This window comes from Hyperoodon ampullatus (genome assembly GCF_949752795.1).
Source record: "Hyperoodon ampullatus genome assembly, chromosome: 2".
Taxonomy (NCBI): Eukaryota; Metazoa; Chordata; class Mammalia; order Artiodactyla; family Ziphiidae; genus Hyperoodon; species Hyperoodon ampullatus.
Window position 1 is genome coordinate 82,685,834 of NC_136915.1, and position 18,611 is coordinate 82,704,444.

Here is an 18,611-nt window from a genome sequence, read left to right on the forward strand (position 1 = left end):
AGGCTTCTCACTGCAGTGGCTTCTCTTGTTGCAGAGCATGGGCTCTAGGAGCGTGGGCTTCAGTAGTTGTGGCACACGGGCTCAGTAGTTTTGGCTCATGGGCTCAGTAGTTTTGGCTCATGGGCTCTAGAGTGCAGGCTCAGCAGTTGTGGTGCACGGGCTTAGCTGCTCCGTGGCATGCGGGCTTTTCCCGGACCAGGGCTCAAACCCGTGTCCCCTGCGTTGCCAGGCGAATTCTTAACCACTGAGCCACCAGGGAAGCCCAGTCGCATTAATTCTTAATCGAATCTGGCCTCCTCTAAACTCCCAACCCCATACCCACTCTCACCTCTGTGTGCTTGTGTGGTCCCCAGCTGTACTCATTCTCCTCTCTACTATGCTTTCTAATTGGGACTTGGTTAAGCCCAGGACTCTGGCCTATTCTGAATCACCTAATTAGCATCTTATCGTAAACTGTTCTAGTTTTTAATTTGCACAATCTAGCTCTTTATTTTAACAGAAGAAACTTCTACCTGTTAAGTAATTTTCTTTTCATGTTTGCATAAGATAAAAGATTGCTTTAACAAGCCACAGAAAAAACCCTACATTAAAGTTAAACCTCATGAACTATTATATTTCCTGCCATTCCTGATGAGAAGAATATCATTATTATTATTTTTTTTTCTTTTGCAGTACGCGGGCCTCTCACTGTTGTTGCCTCTCCCGTTGCGGAGCACAGGCTCCGGACGCGCAGGCTCAGCAGCCATGACTCACGGGCCTAGCCACTCTGCGGCATGTGGGATCCTCCTGGACTGGGGCACAAACCCGTGTCCCCTGCATCGGCAGGCGGACTCTCAACCACTGTGCCACCAGGGAAGCCCGAGAATATCATTATTTTTAGTTAAGGTACATTCCTTATCACTAGATGTCAAAATTATAAATGGGAGATTGCTTTATTTTAGTCATAATTTCCTTTGAGAAAATCTTTGAACATAAGGAATAATTCTTAGGGTTCTCAAAAGAATAAGCGTTTCTAGAACATGCTTATTTGTAACTTGTTCTTTCATTCATGGCTATCAGATCGGAACAGATTATAAAAAATGCACATGAATAGGTAAAGATTATACATGATCCTGAATCCCTCAAATGTTATCAGAGCTGAAAATCAATATTTATAGGCATGACCTCCCAAATTTCAGGACAAATTAAATTAAACCACATCTAAGATTTATCATTTTTGTTAATGTTTTTTGTTTTTTCATTCAGATTTTACTTAGATTGACTGCCTCCAGGAGGTATTACCCAAAACACTTAGACTTTCACTGAAGAGTGTAATACCAGGAAAGGGTAATATCCAAACTTTTTCCTTTGAGGTTTAAATTAATTTAGTGAAGAAAATGAGTTTCTTTCTTAACAAATGAGGTTTATGTTACCCATTCAAATCTCATCACTGTGAATAAACATTCTTGTACAAATAATTCAAGGTAAGAAACACACTTTTCCATTCATGTTTAGCCAGATATTTATCATTAAAAAAAAAAAAAGGAAACTGACCTAGAGCCACATTAATAAAAAGTGTCTCTCTAATCAAAACACATTATTTTAAATAATTTAAATTACCTAGTATAGTATCTAGTAAAACTATCTGAAAATTTCATGAGCTGAATCTCACAGATTCAAGGTAGTGCCAGTTTAAAAAGTATTCAGATACTAAGAAATCTGTTAACTGATATTAGGCAAGTATCCCTTTTTGCAATCTCAGTAATACCGCTTGGGAAAAAGAAGACAAGAGTAAAAAAAACTTCCCTCTATCCACAACGGTAAATACCACAAATCTACTATAGAGGTAAAAAGAAAATTTTCGTTTAATTTAAGTAACTTTGACACCTAGACAAACTACCTTTTCAGATCACAATAAAAAAGTGAAATATTTGCCATACAAATATTAATTGATCGTTTCAGATCATGATTAAAGAGGTTTAAGGAAAATAAATCCTCAATATTGGAACAGAAAAATTCATGTTAAAAAGAAGGTAATCTTCCAAAATATTATTATTAATCATAATCAAAGATTCACAGAAAATATTTACCATGAAAGAGTCAGTCATAAGCAATAATAAAGTGTTGTGTCAATACAGAGGAAGGAAGAAAGAAATATGTGAAGATCAAAATTTATCACTTACCTCATGATTCAGCTCTGCTATCTGATCTTTCAGTTCCCTAATGTACTGGTTAGAATCAGACTTGTTAAGCTGTCCTTGAAGCTTTCCTTCTTCTTTCTGTTTTGTGACAATACAACAAAGCAAAATCAAGAGACAATTTTCACAGCATATACTCGAACATTTGAAGATATAGGACAGCATAAGGGCATATCCTTTAATTGGCTAAATTCTGAACAAATCTATTCTCAAACTATTTCTGTACAATAATTAATGGTAAACTATATTGAATATTTCTAAATAGTGCTTATTAATTATATTAGTACAATTTATAAAATGTACCTTTTGAGAGACTCTTAGAAATCAATAATCAAATGGGTCTACTAGTGAAAAAAATTACCCTAGAATTCAAAAGCCATTTATCCAGTTATTTTGAGGGCAAATGCTTTTCTATCCATTCTATAAAGAGATTCAATGCTTAGCTGAGAAGGTTGTAAGCCTCCTACAGCTACACTACGAACCTGCTTTTGCTGGGGAACAGAGAAGGAAAAAAAACCAGGTTCTCCAAACCACTCTTAAAAGGGGAGGACGGCTCTGAATTTCTTGTTTAATTATTCAGAAATGTGATTAAAAGGTGCTCCAATCCTAAGAACTAGTTGTAGAATCATGCTGGGATCATTTTCCAGGGAAGTAGACTAGGAAGGGGAGGAGCTGCCTTTTTCTCATACCACCTGAAAACAAATGTACTTTGAAGGTAAAGAGCTTATTAAAGAGTGAAAACAGGATTGTTTTGGTTATCTCCAGATTATTTGTTTAGGAAGTTGATGCTTAAAATGTTAAGAAGCTCTGATGCAGAGACATCTACTGAAACTACTCATGCCAGAAAAGTACCAATTCACTTTCAATAGTCATCACTCAGTTTCCTTCCATGGAGACAACCACTGTTGACAGTTTTTTTAGTGTAGTCTTTCCATGGTATTTTGGACATATATAATCAAACACACATGTATACACACATATTTTTACTCATACTATCAACACTATACAAGCTGTTCTACACTTGCTATTATCTCTCAAGAATACAACTTGAAGATCATTCAATATCAGTATACACAGAGCAGAAAGATAATACATTTTGATTTGAGAGAGCTCTGAAGTTCCTGTGAAAGTTATCTTAGTGGTATCTAAATATTTATCGGTTTTTTAAAAGTAGGTTTTAAAAGGTGCCTTAGGTTCTGTACAATTACCTTGCATGTAATGGGTTGTAGTGAAGAGCATTTTCCAATGTGGAAAACGTTTCTTCCCACTCACAGTAAGAAGGGACCTTGGACATTATCCGGTTTGGACCTCTGACTGCAGCCAAATCCAGCCTCTACTTTTCTTCTACACACCTTCCCCTAACATCCTTGGCAGAAAGAAGAACTAGACAGAGCTGCTCCGGCAACAGAATGGGTAGCTCCTCTGCAGAGTCAGGGCACCACGCCAACAGGATTGCTCTTCTGTGTTAAATTATCTTTGCCACCTTCATTTCATTCTTATGTACCCTTAGCGTGTTCTGCAAATCCTTTCATCAAATTATTCCTATACGTACCTTTTTTTATTTTATTTTATTCTTTTGGCAATCTGCCTTAAAAACCTTTTACTGGAATTTGGCCTGCTCAAGCAGTTTGATGTAACTAATGTTTGTATAGATGTAAAAGAACAACTACTGTTTCTACAGGCTTTCAAACTTTTCTTATACATTTAAACACATGAATATCACATATAATCATCTAAGCAAAGAACTAACTTAACAATTACTATATTCCAAATATGCAGGGCTTCTTAAATATATACAAAATATATACAAAAGACACCTTATGGTTTTGGGCCACATTCCCATATTTAAGAAAAAAATTTTTTTGAAGATTTAGTTAGGAGTATTAGTATGATGGCCAGAGAAATGATAGCAGAACCAATAGAACAGCAGGGATACCAAGTCAGGATCCTAATCAAACCATCTCTGAAGGCTTCCTTACCTGTTTTGTCAGGTATATGAACCAATAAAGTCTCTTTATTATTTAAACCAGTTAGAATATGGATTTGTCACTTGCAACCATAAAAAAATAAAAGCTAACATATCTTGAGCACTTATTAGACCTTCACAATTGAGGTTACCCACAGGAATTAAGCCCTAATGCCTAAAGTATCATTGTATGTAATGATTTAACTTACCTCCTATGCATCTAAAATGGTACTAGCTATGTCTCATCCCTAGAAGAATCGAGAAAATAGTTACTCAATTTTCTGTGGGACTTAATTCTCTTGTGGAGCTGTGGTGGAGAAAGACTGGGGGTTACAATGAGCTAGGAATTGTTCTAAGCCCTTTATATGTAATCATCACAACAACACTGTGTAATAGGTATTATTTTTATTCATATTTCCTAGATAAGGAAACTTAAATGAAAGACTCAGTGAACTGTCTGCGTAAGAGTCACAGCAACAGTTGACACATCTTTCACCTTAAATTTACAGCACTATGAACATGAGATATAATGAAACAGAAGAGAATATATGGAAATCTATGCAAAGGATCACACCAATTAGCTTTCTTGGATTTGTTACAAAAATTTTTATGTATTTATTTCAGCCTCCGCTGATTTAAACGGTAATTGCAATATCAAAAGAATTAAAGATAAAATGCTATAGCAGGGACTTCCCTGGTGGCGCAGTGGTTAAGAATCCACCTGCCAATGCAGGGAACACAGGTTTGATCCGTGGTCTGGGAAGATCCCACATGCCACGGAGCAACTAAGCCAGTGCGCCACAACTACTGCGCCTGCGCTCTAGGGCCCAGGTGCCGCAACTACTGAGCCCGCGTGCTGCAATTACTGAAGCCTGCGCACCTAGAGCTCATGCTCCGCAACAAGAGAAGGCCGCGCACCGCAAGGAAGAGTAGCCCCCGCTGCCCACAACTAGAGAAAGCCTGTGCGCAGCAACAAAGACCCAAGGCAGCCAAAAAAAAAAAAAAAAAAAAAAAAAGCTAAAGCAACTTGCATTTATGGCCCTAAGCTAATGACCCATATTATCAATTTACAGTTGTCCAATACCACTTTGGCCTGCTTCAGCAGGCCAAATTCCAGTAAAAGGTTTTTAAGGCAGATTGCCAAAAGAAAAAAATAAAATAAAAAAAGGTACATATAGGAATAACTTGATGAAAGGATTTGCAGAACATGCTAAGGGTACATAAGAATGAAATGAAGGTGGCAAAGATAATTTAACACAGAAGAGCAATCCTGTTGGCGTGGTGCCCTGACTCTGCAGAGCAGCTACATATACTTATACCTGGATCTTATTTTTAATCACTCCACTTTTTAAATGAAAGATTTCAAAGGCACAGAATAAGAACAAAAAATTATTATAATAAAGACTAATGAACCCACCACCCAAATTCAGCCTGTTTCATAACCATCTCATTCTAAGATTTTCCTTGGCTCTAGACTTCCTCCGCCTTAGTCCTGTACATCTCAAAGATGGAAAAGATGATGTCAAGCAGAAGGGATTAAGTAGTGAGTGCATGAGAGAAGGAAGAGAAGGAATAATGTAGGAAAAAAATTTTTGGAGGGAGAATATTCATTGACGTAAATAAAATAAATGAAGCCATTATTCTTATAGAAAGTACTTTCTAAATCCCATATGTGACATGAGAAATGGCAGCAGAAATTTAGTAAGTAAATATACTTCCAAAGCAGGGTAATTTGATAAGAATTACTCATTTTAATATGTGTTCAGCTGTCCTTTTTGATGGCTTTAAATTTTAGTCTAATTTTACTATCATGTCATATTAATTCCCTTGAAATGGTTGATTAAATGAAAAGTGCAATCCACTACTAAGGAGATATCCTTCTGAATGAAATAAGCTAAATGTTTATGGTTTGGAATCAGACTTGGAGAAAGGTGATTTTAAATCAGGTCCCCAATAAAGGCAAAGGTCTTGAGGATTTTGAACACTGCATAGCAATATCATCATGTGGGATAACATAAAATTTTCAGGGCAAATAAAATGACAAAGCCCAAGGTAAGCTCTAATATTGTAGGAAAGAAGCTCAAGAACGCAGAAATGCTTTAGGTCTGAATGGCTGTAGAATGACCAATAACAATAATTAATACCATTTCTTCCCTACAGGAAAACTTGCGTGAAAAAAATGCTTGGCAAGATAGAAATCATTAAATCTGTTTTACAGAAAGCGATCAAGGGACTTCCTTGGTGGTGCAGTGGTTAAGAATCCGGCTGCCAATGCAGGGCACACGGGTTCCATCCCTGATCCGGGAAGATTCCACACGCCGCAGAGCAACTAAGCCCATGCACCACAACTACTGAGCCTGCGCTCTAGAGCCCGTGAGCCACAACTACTGAGCCCGCGCTCTAGAGCCCGTGAGCCACAACTACTGAGCCCGTGTGCCGCAACTAATGAAGCCCACACACCTAGAGCCTGTGCTGCGCAACAAGAGAGGCCTCCGTGAGGAGCCCACACACCGCAACGAAGAGTAGCCCCCGCTCGCCACAACTAGAGATAGCCCATGCGCAGCAACGAAGACCCAACACAGCCAAAAATAAATAAATAAAATAAATTTAAAAAAAAATTTTTTTTAAAGCGATCAAGTGACTCCAAAGATTTGTTTCCTCCAAAGGTGGGTCTTTGTAGGGTTTGGCTAAAAAGTTTGTTATAGCACTTTGATTTCTTTGGAGGAAAGGTAGTGTTTAATGAAAAACAGGGCAGTTCAGAAATTTTACAATAAAAAATGGAATGCTTTTAGCTTAAAAAAAAAAACTCCTGAAAGATACTTGTGAAAATCAAAGAAGCCCCCTTAGATTTTATGACTAAAAAAACGGTGTTCTTCCAATTTCTATTAACTTCAGAAAAAAAGCAGAATTTCAAAGAGAAACACTTTATATGTTTGATCAAATCTAATAGCATGTAGTTGTTCTTTTTAAATTTAAATACAAAGGTTACTGTTGGGTCTTTTTTTTTTTTTTTTTTGCAAAACTTTTACAAATAAAAAGATTCTGATGCCCATCAAACCACTGTTTCTGTGGACAGACAGACAGATACCCCAATAAACAACCTATAAGGCACACTGGCTAAACTGAAGAAAGAGGAAGGGTGATTAAGCAACTCTAGGCTCTAACAGTGACCCCAGGAGAAGACAATCACCATCCTGGCACACTTGTCACACATTAGTAGCACACCAGTGTGACAGACACAACAGCTGGAAAGCTCTGCTTGGGGCATTTTGATTCAATAGTCTGCTTTAAGGGAATATAGCTGATATTTCAAAAATAGAAGTAAAAAATGAGAGATGTCCTAAATGCTATTTAATAAATTGAAATGTACAAAAATGACCTTTTATCTAAAAGTCTGTGATTTTTTGTTCTGCAAATAGGGTCTCATTTAAAAATGTTAATATAAAGCCTTTTAAGGATCCTTTTTAAATGTAAAAACTGAATAACTGTATATTTCCAACACCCAAAAATACAATTAACTATTATATTCTAATAAGTGAATATCAATTTAATTTCACTTCTGAGGCAGTTCATTCAATTTTCTAATGTTTAAGGTTTTCTTGCAAGTATTTTTATAGCTTTCTATTTTCAAGCAATGTCCACATGGTTCTTTCTGATAAGCAGGTGGGAAAATGTCAGCTACGCTAATAAATTTACCAGGAACCTGCATTTTCTTGAGGTTTTCTTTTGGTCCAGCTGATAACAAAAACAGATTGCCAGTTAATTGGTTTCCTAAGCAAAACTAATAACAAACTTAAAGAGATCCAACATATAAACAATTTTGGCAATTGTCAGTAATTTCAGTGAACAGACCTTAAATACATATCTTTTTTCACACAGCAAAAGAAACTATATCAAGAGAGCATAAAGTAACTTTATGAAAGTTTTAAATGCATATTTCACTCTTAGATCTATCTTTGAATGATTATTTTAGGAATTACCATTATGAAGTCTAAAATAATCTAATTCATATTAAGGCCTTAAGCCACTGAGCTTTATGTATGAGCCTCTTAGTCAAAAGGTCATTGATAACTCTAGTTAATAATACGCAAGCTTAAGTGACTGGGGTAAAGTATGACAACTTTAACTTACTCTGACATGCATCAAAAATATAAGTGAGCTAGAATGGTGGATGGATAAGTATCTGATAAAGCAACATTTAAAACAAATATATCAAAATATTAGTTTTAGAATGGAGGTGGTGAGTTTATAATGTTCACTATACAATTCTTTCAACTTCTGTATGTTTGAAATTTTTCATAATAAAATATGGGGAGGAAGAGTCATCGATAAAAAGCAATTAATTTCCTCTCCGTCCCCAGCCTACTAAAAAGTAAGCACTTGGTCCACACCGTTCTTCATTTACATAAGTGAAAGGACACATATCTACCAAAGGTTACTTAATGTTTCTTCATTTAAAAATCCATGTTTTGCTCTAGAATGGATACTACTTTCTTCACATTTTACTGAAAACTTAAGAAACTAAAAAGCAATATGATTAAATCATACAATTAGTACTTCATTAAAACAGAATATAATTTTGGAGCAGGCTAAATTATAGTTCGTCTCTATAATATTTTGTAGTAGATTTTATGGTTGTTACCTCAAGATCCATTCTCTCTCCCTCATTATGAAGTGGTGATAGAATTGGAATTATCCTGATCCTTAACTCCACAGGTATGCCCTGATTGGTGGGGTTTAACTCAAGATGATCACATTTATTTTGCACAGTGATTGGTTCAGGGGTTTCTCAGAGTGTGACACTCAAAACTTTTGCTGGAAAGTATGGGGTACAGTTTCTTATTCTGGATATTACGATATATGGGCATAAAGCTCACCCTTAAGCCATTTTAACACAATAAGGAAAACCTCCTGAAGATAAAAATGACAAGGAGGGCTGAGCCTTAAGAATCATGGTTAAATACAACAAAATGGAGCTCAAACCAAACTTTTCCTGAAGCACACCCTACTTCTGGACTTTTCAGGCATGTAAGCCAATAAATCCCCTTTATTATTTAAGCCATATTACTTACGCCATTAACGAATCCAGAATTGGGTTGCCTGCAATAAAAACATCCTAACTAATAAATATTTTAAAAAATATGGCTAAGTAAATAAACACCATGATATAAACAACATAATCTATGAAATGCTTAAAACAATGATTCCAAATGATGATTATGGGAAAAAAAATCACTCTGGGAGTTTTGTAAACATATAGATTAAGAGAACCAATTTCTGACCTACTGAATTCTAAATGTCTGGGAATGGAGCTTGAAAATCAGTATACTTTGAAAGCTAAACAAGTGGTGATTCTGACATAACCAGCGTGACATAAACTACACTTGAAACGCACTGGTTTGAACCATCTTTGAAAATTAACTATTCTTTTTAAACACAAATTCAAAATTCTATTTATATGCCAATTATAAAATGCTTTTTACCCTATTCCTTAAAAACCTCTAATATTTTATGAGTTGACACTCATTACAGAATTTACTTAGCATAATTTTACATATAAAAAAAGAGATGTTTTCCCAACTACCACAATGGTGAATGTGGTAAATAACCAAGACTGATAAACTTATCTACAAATAGTCTCTACATTTCCAGAGTGAATATATTTAAAAACAAAAATAGAGGAAAACTGTCAAGGGTTCTTTAATTTCTTTCAATTCTGCTATCAGTTTCACTTCACATTATTTCTGTGATAGTTTCAGCTGGTCAGTTCCCTGTCTGCAGAGGTTGGTTCAATTTTGAACTCAAATCCCTGTCTTGGTTAACCTAGCTCTCAAACAGAAAATATGATTTAAAGTTTGGTAATGCATGATGAGGAACTAAATAAAATGTTTAGGATCTGAGAAAATTCCACACATATGACCCCTATGACTGAAAACTAATTGTTCTAAAGAATGAAGAAAAACCAAAGATTTGGGGACCAACAAAATAATTCTTTTAAAACTTAAAGTACCAATATTATGAGGAGGTATGGCAATAAATAAGGGCAATATGGAGTCCAATTCTCAATAAACTTTTTTTTTACCAGGTAACAGATTGTTATAGCCCCAAAGCTATGTGCTTTAATATAACACATATAAATGTGTATAGAGGAATATTTTACTTAGAGCAGTGATTCTGGTGTTCAACTACCTAGACGGCTGATTAACGACCTTCGGCATATACCTTCACCTGTTTTTGTCCCTGCAACCTTTGGGAACTCTAATCACAGAAAGGATGAGGTAGAGATGGACTGTGCTCAGGATATGTAAAATATTCTGTTACCTGAATATTTTCAATCTGTTGATTGAAAAATCATAAATGTTGTGGTCAGCAGGAAATAAGTGAATTATGTATTTGTGTAAGTCACAGCAGAAAGTGGACATTTTAATTAGAAATACCTTCACCTACGTCTACTGTACTCCAACATACTATTTTAAAAGGTTGAACAATTAAGTATGGTAATGCATATCAAGCTAAAAGATTGAAGAGAAAACATGAAATGTTTACTATATAGCTCTAAGCAGCATGTTTTTGTGTGTGATGTTGCAGCAAAACTGAGATAAATATGTTAAGTTGCTTTGAACAAGTGTTTGAGAGAAAAGTGTGGTTTAGCAGTGGACAACATTAAAACATATTGTGGCAGTGAGAAAAGAGGAGGCAGGGGCCCTGGTTTGTTTAAATTCATGGATTACCCTCATTTTAAAAGAGAAAGTGTAATAGGCATGCCTAAGAGTCCATTCTTGTTTATTTGTTTCTTTATCTATGTTTTTAAGGCTGGTTATAACTTACCCCTATCCTGCCACAGGAAGGACACTTCCTTAGACAGGAAGATAGCAGATTTTAAAAAGCTGTGTCTCAAGCCATAGGCTGTTTAATGCTCTATACAACCAGATAATTTGCTTAGAGGGTTTTGTCTTTGTTTTTGTTTTTTTTTAAAAGAATTTAACCAGTTAACACCTACTTAATATACTAGATGTGTAGATGAAGGTAGCAGAAAGCACCCTATATGAAATATAAAAGCATCTAGTCTATCATTAACATCTTGCAAAATTTTCCTCTAGCTTTTTAATTTTTAAAATTTTCAAATCTACAGAAGAGCTGAAATAATAGTACAATACCCATATACCCCTTAGTTATAGTCACCAATTACTATTTTGCCACATTTGCTTTTGTTTTTCCTATTTGTGTATTTTCTGAAACATTTGAATGGAAATTCCAGATATGACATTTCACTACTATATATTTCAGCATGCATCTCCTAAAAGTAACCAAATGTCCTTACAACACCTAAATTAATAGTAATTTCACAACATCATTAAACATGTACTTCCTATTCAAACTTTCCTAAAAGGGCCCAAAATGTTTTATTATTATCCACAATTGAACCAAGATTCATGGTTACACTTGGTTATTATATCTCTTTAGCCTTTTTTAATCTAAAGTAGTACTTTTGCCTTTTTTTCCCATGATATTGTTGATATTTTAAGAGTCAAAGCTGAAAGAGAAAATTTTCCCATTCGAACTAAAACAAGTACTGTTTTTGTTCCTTTTTTTCAAATCAAACAGGTAACAGAGTAAAACTAATATAATGTATATTTAATGGTTGGTTGGGTCAAGGGAGTAAATATAGAAGACATGGGCACAGAACTTTAAATATCTGAAGCCAAAGACTCAGAATATTTATAGGAATATAGCATTTTATATATTACCCTTGTAAATATTTATTCTACTATTTATATGTATTTGGTAAAAGATAAACATAATAAATATTAGCAGTTACGATTTTTTGCCTCTTACTAATTAACGTGTTTAACATTTCACTCCTATGAGGTCCAAAGAACTCTTTATATTTAACATCACTTTAAACATACAAAACCCCTTCAGCCTGTCATTTGTCTCTTTGTAAAAATATTCTATAAAGTACGTAGATGACTTTAAATTCTGGGAAAAGCATAGTGTTCATCACAAAGAAATCTCTAAGAAAGAGAAGACTTGTCATAAAAGAAAGCATAAAACAACCACTCATTAAGCTTTATCTTGCTCACTGAGAGAGTGCTCACAGCTGGAAAACTGCGTAACTGAAGAAAATGTGATTCACCTTCTGGAGAGGTGGAACTGTCATATTTTAATACCCTTATATTCCATGTCATGGGTGTTATCATCTCAGTGAAAGATTTATCTCTATTTTTGTTTCTTGGTTTTGCTTTTTGTTTCTAATACCACAAACTTACACTCCAAATAGGTACTCTTGTGCACTGTAAAGCAGCTTCTGTCTCACTTTTTCCTTATGAGGAAAGGATATATGGTAATGTATCCCATTTACTAAGGATAAACACTGTTATGCCAGGCTGAGTTAACACCTGACAAACCCTTTTGGGGAGTACTGTCTTGGGAAACCAAGACTTTTGAAGAATTAGTTACAAAAAGTCTTTCTAGATCTATGCAAACATCATTTCATCACTTTGTCATTCTACTACCCATCACTTTTATTTCTCTAGATTGTCTTCTCCCAGCTTGATGACGATTACGATCTAGGCCTGTTATTTCCATCCTCTGGGTTCTTATCATCACTTCTTTCTCTTAGCCAAATTTTCTCCAGACTGACAGACTAATAACAAGCCCTCTCTTTTGGCCTGGTGCTTTACCTGATTATTGTCCTCACAGGTGGTTTGATCTAAGCACAGTCTGGCCTCAACAACACTAGAAGATTAGACAGACTAGTGGCTTACCTGTCAAGGATCACATGGCTAGCCAGGGATAGAAACCAGATTTCATTCCTAGTGCCTTAATTGTAAGACAAATCACAGCAGGATAGGTGCTAGAATTATTTTTCCAAACTTGGTGTTGCTTATGTTACTCATTTATCTTTTTCTGGACCCTCTGTACAGAGTGTTAGTAAGCCAAAGTTGGGGAGTTTAGTCCTTAGCTGTCAAAATTTCTCATGAACCTTCCTTAGCATCAGATGACCATATACATGGCTCTTATATATTTACCTCATGGATAAAACATGCTTTTCTGTGACCTGTTTGAAGGATCCATGCAGAGCTGATTTTGCCAAAAAGCATCTTTATCAACTTATTAGACTATTAGAGTATTAGAACTTGATAGGGGGACTTCCCTGGAGGTCCAGGGGTTAAGAATTCGCCTTCCACTGCAGGGGGTACAGGTTGGGGAACTAAGATCCCGCATGCTGTGCAGCTCAGCGGGGAAAAAAAACCAAAACAAACAAACAAAAGATAAATCAAAGATCGCCCATGTAAAGATAATATCAATAATACTTTATAAATTTCAAATTAGTAACTCATACTATAAAATTAATTTCCTTCCTCAACTATTTCAATGAGGTGGTCTGGCCTGGTTGTGATTAATACAGTAGAAAAAAATAGGAAAAATATTTTAACTGAAAAAAAAACATAAAGAGAGTAACAATCATTTCTATTCATACTCCTCAGAATTGATCAATGTTAACATCTTGGAACATGCAGCCAGATTTTTTTTTAAGAAAAATAATTGTTTCTGTAAAATTATATATGTTTGCCTTAAGCAACTTGGGCAGTGCTAAAAATACAAAAATGAAAATTAAACATTAAATATTAGCTAAAATTAATAGGAAAAGAAAGTACAGTGAATGCCAAGTGTTTCTTCAATATGAGAGGTAATTTCCTTTTTAAAAAAAAAACCTCTAAATTTAAGGGATAACAAAAAAACATTAAGATGTTAGAAGTCTGCATTTTTATTACATGCTTTAAATGTATGTGGTATTGATTGACTATCCTGCTGGGATATGAGTGCATTTATACCTGCTTTCATATCCCCTCTCCCTCCACTTCCAGATTTTTGTTAGCTATGTTATTTTTACACTGTCAAAGTTTAGTTTAAAAAAACTCTCTCACTTGTAATCATTATTCCCATATTTGTTTAGTATTAGTTCTGTATTTAAACAGATTCAACATTTACCACCCATCTTTTCAAATAGCGCCCACATTTCATATTTCTTTATTTTGACTTGTTTTAAGCTGGATTTCACTATCCAGTAATTTTTTCAAGATTATGAGAGTAGTATCCTAGCAATCTTTTCACACTGGAAAATGACAACCTATTTCTTCAAAATATCTGGATGACACATTGTTTGGCTATAATATTTTTGGGTCAGCCAAACTCAGAATGTTGTAGACTAGTACTAAGATAACTTTCTGTGGTGATGGAAATGTTCTCCATCTGCACTGTCTAATATGTTAGCTAGTAGCTACTGTGCAAAATGAGGCTATGACCACATTGGCTGGCTAGTGGCTATCATATTGGAGAGTGCAGCATAGCCATTGCTCTGTTGATTTCTGGCATTGAATATGCTGTGAGAAATCTGGAGGACAAGTCTTAATCTTCCCATACAACTTTGTAGGTAATTTGCTCTAAGTGTTAAGGAGCATTCTGTGTCAAATTTTCCTAGAACACAAGGTTTTCTTTTAATTTGCATCTTTGAATCTTCATTAATTTCAAGGACCTCTTCTTTCTTATTTTTGAATATATCTTCTTTCCATTTGTTGTGGGATACCAATTATTCTTAGTGTTAGATTATCTGTCTGTCGTCCATAAGCATTAGCTAATATACTTGTTTTTCATTCTTAACCTCTATATTCATTGTGATTATTATCTCAAGCTTTTCTTCTATGCCAATATTCCAATTTTCAGCACTGTCCATTGAATAGGCTATTCTTTTGTGGTTTCTGCAATGGTGTATTGGGCTTCAATTTATTCCCTTGTGGTACAATCCCCTCCTTCTTACCTCAGTGTACTTTTTAATTATCTTATCTTTTGATTTCTTAATTTTACTAAATTCACATTTAGTTGTTTTATAGTAGGAAGTAATTGTAATGCCTCTCTTATCCTTGAATTACCTTTCTTCTTGGTTGGGATGTTTCTGAATAGTATTTCTTTCTCTTTTCTCTGCTATAATAATAGAAACCAAGTTGTTGTGCTATTTCTTCTCATCATGCTCATGGCTAGGTGACTGTCTAGATATTCTAAATGCTCTAATGATATGAGTTACTTATTAATTCTCTTTCCATCATATTTAAAATCTATTTTCTGTGCCCTCCAAGCTCAAGTTTGTTCCCATTTTTCTAAGGCCTGAGGGATAGCATGGGGAAAAGAAGAACCTGGCTAAACAGGGGCACTCTTTATTCTTCTGAGATTCTGTTAGATATTCTGTATTACCTAATTGGGGCGATACATGCCAAAACCTGGGTTTTAGGATTCAGATCATTTCCCAAATAGAGTGTGTTGTCCCAGGGCCTTCACTTTAATTAAGATTCAGATGTTCACTTTCTAATCTCCTTCACTGGGTTGTTCCTTCTAGAAGTTTCTACAACTTCTCAGTCAGACATACTCATTTTCCTTCTCTCCACATTTGGGATATGACTGAATCTTCCAGGGGTTTTGCTGACTTACCTATATATACAGCGTGGTGACATAGGAGAGAGGGAGATAGTTGAGGTTAGAAGCCAAGCCCTGCTAGGACTCTCTGCTCTTAAATAGTTTATTTCTTTCCTTAGCTGTCACTTTTAAAGTTTATTGCATTAGGGTAAGATCCTTTTCCTCTCAGGCTGCTTTTAGTGGGAAAGTATTTGCCTTAAAAAAAAAATTTACTATTTTGTTAGATGGTTGAGGTAGGAAATTATGGGATCAGTTTCAGTCCACCTCTGGGGCAGCATTTAAACAAATGAATCTTTACACCTGAAATTTATGTAATATTGTACATCAACTATACTTCAATAAAAAAAACGGTACTTTGAACCTACCTGTCGTTATGGCATAATAATATTAAATTCTCATGTACATGGCTGCCACCTAAGATTCATTCAACAATTTTTTTTTTTTTTTTTTTTTTTGTGGTACGCGGGCCTCTCACTGTTGCGGCCTCTCCTGTTGCAGAGCACAGGTTCGAGACGCGCAGGCTCAGCGGCCATGGCTCACGGGCCCAGCCGCTCTGCGGCATGTGGGATCTTCCCGGACCGGGGCACAAACCCATGTTCCCCTGCATCGGCAGGCAGATTCTCAACCACTGCGCCACCAGGGAAGCCCCCAACAATTATTTTTTCATCACCTGTTACATGCCAGGCACAAGGCATACAGCAGTATGTAAGACAAACCAGGTTCTAATATATTACATGTGGGTGTGAGTTGATTTTTAAAGTGAAGGTAATTTCAGACACTAATAAGAGCTACAAATAATATGAAACACAATGATGAAATAGAGTTACGGCATTAGGCTCCTACTTTACAAAGGTGGTCAGGGAAAATCTCTATGAGTTGGTGACTTTTAAGTTGAGATATAAATGATGAGAAGGAACCAGCCATGGGAAGATCAAGGAGCATAGCATTCCAAATGCAGGGAAGAGCAAGAGCAAGAGCAAAAGCCTGTAGGAATGAATGAGCTTGGTTCTAGAAACAAAAATAAAGTTGGTGTTGCTAGAGCATGACATGAAGGGGAGTGTGGTTTACGATGCAGTCAGAGAAGTAGGCAGGAGACAGACAGCTCAAGACTTTAAGGCCAGAGAAGGAGGGTGGCATTTTTGCTAGGTTGACCAAGTTTTCTACATTGCTGTTTTCCAATAATTACTTGCAAGCGCTGATTCTTATTTCCATTCTAGCAATGGTTACCTCAAGTTATTTTAATGTACGTACATTAAAAAATTATAATGGTAATCATATAAATTCATATGGTATAAAAACTGAAGTTTCCCTTTCTCTTTTGCACCAAGCCCTTTACGCTCCCCAGAGGGAGCTTTGATAGGTATCACAGGAGACATCCCAATCTACTTAAACACATACACACACACATATACTTTTTAACATACACAAATGGAATTATCACTACATTCTATAATTTTTCTCATTATTATGTCTTGCAGATCTTTCTTTATTCTTTCTTAAAGATACAGACTTTTCCAAATATGGATCTACTATGGTTTAACCATTCTCCTAATAATGAGTAGTTATCCATGTTTTTAAATAATAATGTTAGATTTATGCATCCATCTTAAGAAGTTACATAAAGAACACACACCAAAGCTAAAACAGATGAAAGGAAATAATAAAAGAACAGGAATAAAACGGGAAAAAAAGTTGCTTATTGTTAAAATTTGCAATTGTTTACTAGTACTGTGCTGGCCAGTGGTATTAGAAATATTGGCTACTGCAAGTACCATTGCTTTTTCCTTTCTTGAACACCCTACAGATGTCTAACATACCACCCAATTCTGAATTGAAACTTATCGTTAGTTATTAAATTTTTATACAGTAACTTTAGAATAGGAAATCAATACTTAATATACTTTAACATTTTAAGCCTGACAAAGTAAAACTTAAAACATGGTTTACCAATAGACATCACACCCTTAAAGGAAATAACAGAAACAATTAGTAATCTCTCTGTGTGCTCTTCATAGAGATTTCAAAATAAATCTAAGGTTATACATAGGATGTGGGTTTTTCGCTGGGAGTAGTATTACAGAAGGTTTGTGGTATTAGAAGGGTCATGACACAATGCAGGTTGCTTAGTCTCAAATGCAAGTGTAAAGCTTACATTAAAAAAATATTTTAAATTACACCCACAGATGAGAAAATGTAACGAAAAGAGAGATTATGCTACAGAAAGATATATACAAGCTCTCTCTCTCCTTTGTAAAAGTTTAACTATTTTAGAGACCATTAAAAGGCATTATCTTGACTATTTTAAAGGTTAAATAATGCTTTTTTTCAAGGCTATATTATGAAACTATGTTCAACGGTCACAGAGGAAACCATATTAACTTGCAGCAGCAGGAGCACAATTTCTAAGTTCTAATTTGATATTTTCAATTAAAGCAAGCTATATTAAGCAAATTATAACTGCATATGAGATGATGATAGTAGCAGAAAACACAATGATTTGAGTAAGTCTGTGACATTCGATAAGCAATCACCGTGATTAATCAACATAACCTTACTGAAACATCAATAGCAATCACTAAGCTTTAGTAAGTTTTTACTGATTTGTACTTTGCCTTAAGAAAAATTAATCAGAATAGTAAATGTGGTAAATGGTAGCCTCTCCATGACTTCAAGGTGACTCATTTGAAACATCTAAAACCAAATCATACTCATATCATGTACTATTGGTAAGTTTCTAAAACAGTTTCCTGTAATTTCAAGTCACAGACAAAAAGGTTTGACTATTCTTTATGTTTTAGTAACTAGAAAAAAAGTACATATAAATACTTTTAAGAAATAATAAGGTAAGTTGAAAAGTATGGAAGGGAGGAAATAAATCAAAACTTTTTCTCACTACTAAGACTGATTTAATTCCATTTCAGGAGAGAAATACATCCCACACATCGTTAAAGTGATGTTTCTTACAGGATCAGCTAAATACACACATGAAAAATCAG

The 18,611-nt window shown here is 35.2% G+C and overlaps 1 protein-coding gene across 7 annotated transcripts in view; it reads right to left on the minus strand.

Annotated features, from left to right (window-relative positions):
- The window catches only part of EVI5 (ecotropic viral integration site 5), a gene marked incomplete at both ends in the record, with an annotated part of 231,451 nt that overhangs the window by 32,929 nt on the left and 179,911 nt on the right, over positions 1-18,611 (minus strand). For 6 of the 7 annotated variants that reach the window (XM_079696539.1, XM_079696537.1, XM_079696536.1 and 3 more), the window contains one exon: positions 2,163-2,258. In XM_079696539.1, the coding sequence (XP_079552665.1) occupies positions 2,163-2,258 (96 nt within the window). Of the gene's footprint in view, positions 1-2,158; positions 2,259-18,611 lie in introns of all 7 variants that reach the window. The other variant, XM_079696541.1, reaches the window with a different exon arrangement.